This window comes from Pinus tabuliformis, chromosome 3_2 (genome assembly GCF_031772625.1).
Source record: "Pinus tabuliformis cultivar Carrire ecotype Pingquan chromosome 3_2, CPIR1, whole genome shotgun sequence".
NCBI lineage: Eukaryota > Viridiplantae > Streptophyta > Pinopsida > Pinales > Pinaceae > Pinus > Pinus tabuliformis.
This window is the reverse complement of record NC_142302.1, coordinates 785,231,829-785,241,572: the sequence shown is the minus strand read 5'-3', so window position 1 is coordinate 785,241,572 and position 9,744 is coordinate 785,231,829. Positions and strand designations below refer to the sequence as shown.

Here is a 9,744-nt window from a genome sequence, read left to right as displayed (position 1 = left end):
AGAAAGCTAAATAAACCGAAATAAACATAGAGATGAATAACTAAAACCGCAAATAAATATTGTACACCTCCAGAGCTTAAAAATGATGTAGCTAGCGCTACCAAAAACCTTTTTCGCGTGAAACGAAAGGGGTTTCTCAATGGCACAAATGTTCATAACATAATAGAGCAGTCCTCTCGGCCCTAAAGCAGTTAGAAACAATAGATCTAGAAAACGACAGTCGAATGCAATTGTACTGACTTCGGATTTGAATCACCAACGGATGCAACTCTCCAATAGTTCTGATACCATGTAGGAATTTATAAGGTAAGTTCCTAAGATAGAACACCAAAAGACATCGCTCACAAACAAATCATAGTTCAATACATCAATATTCTTGATGTGTTTAAAACTCTCAAAGAGGGAAACAGTCCACGGCATGAGCCAACACGGCCATTTCAAAGAATTTATTAATAAAAGAGAAAATTTGCATAAGCTTTTCTCATAAACAGTCACCTTACAAATGAACCTCCATGTTCTTTAAATAGAGATCAAGGACCAATCGAGTGTTAAGCCACAGATCAAGTGTTGGTAATACCAAAGAGAGAATAAACCGTCGGAGCAATTCATGTCTAGAACATATCGTGATCGTCGGATTGTAAGTTACAAAGTACATAGTAAAGAAACACATTTTACCCAACTCTACATTAGACCAAGTTATACTTCATTATTTCCTATGTGTCGGATTATCCTAACAGAGTTACTTGATAGTGTTTTTCATCCAATAACCTTCTCAAAAATGTGAGGTCTACATCAAGTTTTTATAAACTATTTCTAAAAATAATGTCAAAATAAAAAGACCATGATAAAAGAAACTATATTTACTTGTAATAAGAGATATTTGATCTGACCCTATGACACCCGTCACCCCAAAATGACATGCAACCAACACCACCCTGACAAACAAAAGACAAATTGAAAGTGTTGAAAGAGAACATTTTTGAACATTTTTATATTCACAAATCTCAGTGTTTCTTGATATTCAGTAAGTACAACAATCTTATTGCTGAACATTTTTATTATTTAAGTACGTATTTTTTGCTACAAGTACCCTTCATATGCATTTTTAATATTGCCTTTCATATAAATTTACTAACCAATATAAATAAATGTTGATACTTGTCAAGCGTACAAACTAAAATTAGAATAAATATCATAATGATGTTGCTGGTAACGAAGTATTCCCCAGTGGAGCAATTGCATTGAACCTGTAATAGAAATCACCTTTCAAAATAGCCATGATCCTCCTCTATAGGTTGATGGGCTTGATGGGCATCTGTTCAATTATGTTTCATGAATAAGAAACATTTCCATTATTTTAGATTTTAGCATAATATAAGTGCTCTTTATCATCTTTCCAATTATTGTAAGAACTCGATTCATGTCAATATCTCCGTAATAAACCAGCACATGACCAATAGCAAATTCATACATACATTATAATATAAAATATAATTTTCTATAAAAATTTCTTGTCACGTGATTATATTGATCGAAGGTTTCATAATTAATTTTTTTATGGAAAAAAGGGTCAATCACCTTTTTATCAAAGTTAAAAGAAAAATTGAAAAAAAAAAAATCATCACCTTATTGTATGTAACTTCATATTTGCTGTAAGAACTAGTTTGTACCAGTCATAGGTAGTGGCGTCTCTCACTAATATAATTGTTGATTTGTCAAGGGGCGAGAATGAGTATGATTGCTTGTTCAACCATCCCCTGCATTGGATATGCAGTGGTCGAGTTTGTACCAGCCACACGTAGTGGCGTCTCTCACTAATATAATTGTTGATTTGTTAAGGGGCAAGTACGATTGCTTGTTCAGCCATCCCCTCCACTGGATATGCAGTGGTCGAGTGGGAGATTCTGAACTCTTGCATGTGAAAATTTATGGTGTTTCGATATAACTTCTAAAACTTTAACATGTTCCCTCTTTCCCCTGCAGCACCACTATGCTATAAATGAGAACAAACCATGTTCAAACCACAACAGAAACAAATAACATAATCCACATTTTCCTGAGGAAGGTTAGACAGCTATAGCAACAATGTAAATACAAATGAATAGACAAGCATTTGTAAATGTATACTCAAAATTCATCACAGCGATTCTTATAATTCAATTGAAGATACAATCAAGCCAACCAAGTAAATGGTTAATATATTATAAAACATGCCTTAAAAAATGGGACAACAATATTACCCTTGAAACAAGCAGGATGATATAAACCACAGATAAGGCTTTGCATCAAAAACGCATTGACCCCAACTTAACTTAATTCTTCATGGGCTCCAATATCACAAAACATTTTGATATGCCTGGGGTAATGAAATTAGAACACAGCTTATGAATGCCTGGGGTAATGAAATTAGAACACAGCTTATGAATGCCTGGGTATTGAAATTAGAACACAGCTTATGAAAAGTTTTAAACAGATGCCAACGTTTTCAAATTATTAAACATCACTCAAGAAATTTTTGGTTATAGGTTCTTCAGGTTGGTGTGTAATAACTGTAAAAAGACAACTCACATACAATATTTAGAATAATATATGAAATAGAAAGATAATTGAAGATTAAATTCATATCTTTTATTTAGAGTAATTCGATACAAACTGTAGAGAACTCTATAAAAAGTTTTTACAGCTTGTGAACACAGTAATTTGTACCGCCCAAATTGCAGTATTTGGACAAATGCATACTGAATACAAATTTAAAGCTTAATTTACCATGAATCTGTTTTATCACAACTCTTATTAGTCGAGAATTCAAACAGAAACATCTATGTATTACAAAGACTCCAGATAATTTAATTAATTGGCTCACATGCAATAATCTCCTTAAGAATGTCATACACATCAAGTTTTTATATCCACTATTTCCAAATGTATTCTGCCAAAATAAAAAGGCTATGATACGAGATTTCACCTTTATTGATTTTCCTACTTCCAAATAGCTAACTATTTATAATGGAGGACCATTTCGAAATGTCCAAAAAATGGTTGCCATTGACCCAGTTTTATTTAGTTGATCAAGATAGTTTGCCCTTTTCGCCGCCAAAACTGCTAACTATTTTAACCCAAAGGTAAATAACAAAATAAGGGAAGTGGTGCAGATGAAGGTTCTAAATGAGACCTGACAAAATAGCTGCAAAAAATTTAACATGTGCGTAGTATGAATGACGCAACTACATGAACACCTTAGAAGCAGATTTGCTATCAACAGATCCAAATATTAACAACAAATGAATCTCTGTTTATAATTACAGACAACTCTCTCCAGTGCCTCTCAAACCACCCAGTTTCCTGTAATATTGACAAAATTCCAACTACCAATATGTAGAGGTTAACAACGAGTACATGCAAGGCTGGCAGGTTAAACCAGAAGAAATAGATCACTTGACATTACATGAAATAACAGGAGTGAAAATTTCCAGATCAGGGTTTCCATGTAGATGAGCAGCTTTTATATTGCAGCACGCATGGCACTTCGTGCAGCCTCCCGCCTCATCTCTGCTTCTTTTCCCGACCCCCTAAAGTACATGTATACTTGCTGCATAACGAAACACATACGTTCAGAGAAACTTCAACATTGGTTAGAGCAATTCAGACACAGATTCTTCAGTGAAAATAAACATCGTTAAAACATGTGGTGGCATAAATGGCATCACAGAGGCATGCACCAAGATTAGACAGAATTTACCCAAGTAAACTTATGATATCATTAGCCACAATCTAAATATAATTGAATGCAATTATCCTGAAATAAACATCACATCATATCATTCCATGTTGCGTGACACTTAAATTATCCAAACCAACTGCTGCACCAAATGGCCTGGTACTTAAAAAAAAATCGTGCACGGTATCATTGAGAAAAGCAAAAAGTGTTTCTCAGAGCCTCACCTGAAGTACCCGAATGCTTATAAATGATTCCAAGGTAAATAAGATAAAGCCAATAAGGTAGAAAATCTGTCAAGCAAACAAACAAAATATCACGAAATTATCCACACAAATAAACTTCAATTCATTAAACAGAGGTCAGAAAAACAATTACGATCGTCACAGAAATATCATCGTGCTTACCCCAACTAAAAGGTGATCAGAAAACACATCTATCGTTGGCAGGATACCCCTGTTATATCAATATGCAAACTATAAATGATTAGGAAAGACACAGGATTTTGCTTTAATTATCACAAGTTCATAATATCATTTTGTTTCTGAAAGCAAACAGGTCTCCATGCAATTGGATAATATGTAGCTAACAAAAAGAGAAGCTGCCAGTTTTCCTCTTTAATTATCTTAAGTTCATAATATCATTAAAAATATGCTTCAAAAAGCAAACAGGTCTCATGCAATTTGAGACTATGTAACTAACAAAAAGAGCAGCTGCAAGTTTTCCTCCATCTCTAAGCAATTTCAGACTACTTCACTAGTGTATCCACCTAAGGGTTCATGACAATCATTTCATCCCCTGAATACCTCACCAAATGGAATGCTCTCAATGTTAGTTTTAAAATTTTAAAGAGATCACAATCTCAGGCAATTCTTAGCCAGCTCTAATGGACTGCAAAAAGCAAAAACAAGACTATAAACATGTCTATATAGTATTCCTCAAATAGAGAGAAAATTGGCAATTAAAGGAATTTAATTACACTCACGAAAGGGTTTTGAAAAGTCATGCACAGAGTGATGACATAAAAATAGCATGAACTAGAGATGCACAAAAACAAGAAAACAATCAATGGAAATGTGAAACTGGTAAAGCAGAATACTGAGTGCAGGGAATATCCCCTTGATATGATAAAGTACTGTGTAAAAAAAGGCTGGAAAGCCAACTGTTCTTGCAGTTTTTATTCAATCATTAACTAAATGCAGATTTTAGTTTTGTGGTATAGATTCTATACACACAAATCGAAGAAGAAGTAGGACTTATCCCTCTGCAAAAAGAGGTCAAAAACCAACAAGTTCAACTTGTTATTTTTATTTCTACAGAAAGCTAATATTTTTATTTTTACAGAAAGCTAAATAAATAGAAACAAATTAACTATCTAAAAAACCTATATGCTTCAATGCATGGAAATCAAGTAAAAGTGATGAAGTTTGTTTGTTTTAAATGATTAGATAATCACATAAATTCACCAAGGCCTTGTATGGACTCCAAAAGAAATGAAAAGCACAAGTAGGGCAAACAAAATTATTTGATTCATACTACTCCATTTACTATTAAGTACACAATAAGAACAAGAGTCTATGATCTATGGAACTTCTATGATAGATCTTTGATAGCTAGGTTTGTTCATTACAACTTGCAATTGTTGTCCGATTATTGTTGAGATGCAACCCCCATTAAGTGCCATGGTCCCCATGTCTAGGGCTTCCATATTCAGTTCCACAGCCACCATCTACTTCACTACCAACACATGGAGGCCATGTAGCAGTCGTTCTGGTGTAAGGAAGAGAGAATAGTAGATAGATTCACTAATTTATTTGTCATAGATGATAGATTAATGTTTCGAATTTGGACTTTTCAGTCTTCCTACTTCAGTGTGTAGATAGCCTATTTTGTAAACATGACTATTCATTCATATCATTAATTTACTATGGATGCCATTTATATCTTAATTTAAGTAGAAATGTGCATGTTTTCATATATTTTACAACTAATTTGGCATTCTGGATGTTTTTTAATATAAATGCAATATTTGTGTGTGTGCACTTCTAAGATGCTTCACTTCCAAGGATTTTTGGAAAATGATGCTCTCAACACTTCGCTTCTCAAAAATGTTCCCACTTTGTACAACCTTGTGCCAAATCATGTGTTGTTTTCCAACACCATTAATCAATCCAAACCATGTGCAGAAGCGGAAGGCGACTTAGAAGTGTGCCAACCTCTCCAACAATAATAAATTAATGATGCATGCATTGAAAACTATTGCCAAGAAGGCCATCTACTTCACTACCACCACATGGAGGCCATGTAGCAGTCGTTGTGGTGTAAGGAAGAGAGAATAGTAGATAGATTCACTAATTTATTTGTCATAGATGATAGATTAATGTTTTGAATTTGGACTTTTCAGTCTTCCTACTTCAGTGTGTAGATAGCCTATTTTGTAAACATGACTATTCATTCATGTCATTAATTTACTATGGATGCCATTTATATCTTAATTTAAGTAGAAATGTGCATGTTTTCATATATTTTACAACTAATTTGGCATTCTGGATGTTTTTTTAATATAAATGCAATATGTGTGTGTGTGCACTTCTAAGATGCTTCACTTCCAAGGATTTTTGGAAAATGATGCTCTCAACACTTCGCTTCTCAAAAATGTTCCCACTTTGTACAACCTTGTGCCAAATCATGTGTTGTTTTCCAACACCATTAATCAATCCAAACCATGTGCAGAAGAGGAAGGCGACTTAGAGGTGTGCCAACCTCTCCAACAATAATAAATTAATGATGCATGCATTGAAAACTATTGCCAAGAAGGGAGCACTCCATCAAAACTTTAAGTTTCCTCCAAATAAACCCCTCCAAGTGTGAACAGCTACCAAGTGAAGTAGAGTGCTCAAGCAATTAATTGTAATCTAGATAAAATAGATTAAATTTAACCATTGAATAGTTAAATCAACCTCAACATGTATACACAGTTTAATTGCTCTAATAACACAATAGTCCAACCTCCCGATGGTCACCAACTAATTAAATCAACATGAACAAGGTTGCCAATAGGTGGGGGTTCGCTCCAACAAGTTTTGTACCATGGAAATAAGTTCTTGTCCCTAGAAAAGGTCCAACCAAAATAAAAACAAAATAAAACCTCCAACAAGGGCAGAACACCACAGGACTATTACATGATAACACGTCATCAAACCTTTGGTTTGACCACCAAAGATGTATTTTGTAACCCCCCCCCCCCCCCCCCCCCAAACAAACAAAACCACTAACTCGAACTTAGGAAAAATTACATCAACAAGGATACTAAAAGCATCAAAAACATTTCCACCTAAGTGATACATAGCAAAATATTTCGACGTTAAGTCATATTACCTAGGGAAATCCCACAAAGTCAAAGTGCACTACCATGACACATCATCCAACCTCATAAGAGAAGTGGATAATATAAAGCATTAACCCATCCAAGTATCATATATGTCCCCACCACACATCCAACACAACAGTACAATGTAAAACACCCCTATTAGTGACAAATAATTCAACATCATCACAACTAGTCACTAGAAAACTCCACAACACCATGAAACATTTACCTCCTAACACCATCTAACCAAAACCACACCATGATGAGATAGAATGTCCCATAATGTTAATTGTAGGTATGTTCTATGCTTAGAGCAATTTATTTGAATTTTCACAGTTAGCTCAATAACTTTTCTAGATTAGCAATCACATCAGCATTAAAGTAAACTGCAAATAGAACATAAACATAAATCGCAGAAGACAAGCCAAGACAAGAGGACACAAGATGTGGCGCTAGCCAAGGACAAACCCCAATGTGGGGAAACCCTTGATCAATTCTTCTTCTATGTTCTTCAATAGTTCAACAGAGAGGGAGAGAGAGAGAGAGAGAGTACATTTACAACAAAAGTCAACACTTTGACTTTCTAGATAAGAGAATAGATCATCTCTACATGAGATCAGTTGAAGACATGCTGCTTCAACTGATTCTCCAAGGTGACTCCTTCACCTATCATTGTGTTGCATCTCGTCCATGTGCTGCACCTCACTGTGTTGCACCATGCTGCACCCATCATTACTATGCTGCATCTCATCATGCTTTACCAATCATGACTGTACCCATCACTGTACTGCATCATGTACCATTGTTGTCCCAATGTGCTTGCTGCACCATGCTTGCCACCATGTGCCTGTTGTACCTTGCTTAACATACTGTTGTCCCAATGTGCTTACTGCACCATGCTTGCCATGTTGTCCCATTGTGTTTGCAGCACCGTGCTTGTTGTTGTCCCATTGTAGCATTGTTGTGCCATGTTGTTGTCCCAATGTGTTTGCAGCACCATGTACTTGCTACACCAAGTACCATTGTTGCTATCATGCTTCCCATGCATCTTGCTGCACTCAAACTTCATGGGTCACTTTGTTATCACATCTTATCATGGACCGTATTGGTTCATAGTTACGGATCTCTGTTTTCTATGTAGGATGGGAGATGGGACAGCCTTCATCATGGGCCATCAAGACAGATCTAACATCCCTCATACATAGGCAACAACATCCGTGCTTGTCCAACCTTGTTTGTTGTTGATTGTTAGTGACACACTGGTTAGGGCACATACCTCTGGCCTTAATCTTTTCCAAGTTGCCCCAAACAAACCTTGGAAGACTGTGGCTTGCTGAAGCTGAATTCCTCCCTTACTAGGTTGTTGCCTTAGGGCATATGACAGCAAAACAGGCCATGCTATTTCTTTGTTGTGGTGGTATGGCCTGCGGCCTACCACACAGCCTTGTTGTAGCATACGACCTCCTCCAAATGTGCCCAAACAACCTGCGTTTTACCCATCTTCTACTCAGCCTAGCATCCTATCCTTCCGGCCCTAGTTTCAGCCTTAGGACTCACCAAACTCGACCTCCTATAGCATCCCTCTTCCATGTTGTTCCTTGACTCTTTTTGTTTGCAGATAGGGCTTGTATTTGGCCTCCTCCTTGACTACGTCTAGGGCATATCTTGTAGCACTTGTTGGACTGCGGCTAGGGCTTGTGGACCACCTCTAGACAGCGTATAGGTTTTCCTTAGACAACCTATAGAAGGCTTCTCCTAGTAGTGTGGATAAACCCTCCTTCCAGCACTCGGTCACTTGGAGCTGACCTCCAACATCCTTCAAACCCTCGCTGGCCTATCTTCCTTGCTGCAACTAAGGCAACCTCCTTTCTTCCAACGTCTAGGGCTTCCTCTCCTAGATTTCTCTTCCACTAAAACCCAAAGCGAGTGGAGAGAAATCAAGAGAGAAGTGTGTTCTCAAATGATTCAAGGCACCTTTATTTATACTAAAATGTTGAGCACAAGTGGGGTATATTTGGTTGTTGGCCGACCTTGACGAATTGCCCATAACACAAATAAATTCATATCTCCATTAATACTTATCGGAACCAGATGATCTTTAGATTAATCCTACACCTCTCAATGAGAGGGATCCAAGAAAAATATTAGCTACCATTAATGAGATAACCCACATGGAGTTTGGCCCTAGTTGCCAATTTTAACACATAACCATCAAATGTGCAACTAAGAGGTTATCAACAAGGCAAGCACAAGTGGGAAGACTCCCTGTTCAGAAATCTAGGGCATGAATAGTTAAAAGATTTCTCTGCTTGATAATTGCTTGTGATATACTTTTACTTTTTAGCTTATAGTCTTTTCTTCGTTATGTTATTATTGTGTTCTTTTCATCAAGACAATTACCAATATGCACAATAAAAGACAAGTGACATAGTATGTAGGCTTGTCAGCCAGGGCCAAAACCTCTCACCTCTTGAGAGGAAAACCCAATCAAAATTCTTCTTCTAGATCTTCAATTGACAAGTACCAAGACCATGACATAGACCCTTGACTCTAGTATCCTCCCAAGAACCTTGATGCTCTGCCTATTCCCTTCCTCGACTTTCTTCGAACTGCTTTCCTCGGTTCCTTCTAGAGAAACTCGATCTCTAATCTTCACATT

The 9,744-nt window shown here is 36.4% G+C and overlaps 1 protein-coding gene across 1 annotated transcript in view; it reads right to left on the bottom strand.

Moving 5' to 3' along the window:
- Positions 1 to 3,147: 3,147 nt before the first annotated feature.
- Positions 3,148 to 9,744, bottom strand: part of LOC149182961 (secretory carrier-associated membrane protein 1-like) — a 46,000-nt gene continuing 39,403 nt past the window's right edge. The window contains exons 11-13 of the mRNA XM_089417018.1: positions 4,123 to 4,171; positions 3,943 to 4,008; positions 3,148 to 3,589 (exon numbers count right to left, since the gene is read on the bottom strand). Coding sequence (XP_089273144.1) covers positions 3,503 to 3,589; positions 3,943 to 4,008; positions 4,123 to 4,171 — 202 coding nt within the window. The 3' untranslated portion in view covers positions 3,148 to 3,502. The remainder of the gene's footprint in view (positions 3,590 to 3,942; positions 4,009 to 4,122; positions 4,172 to 9,744) is intronic.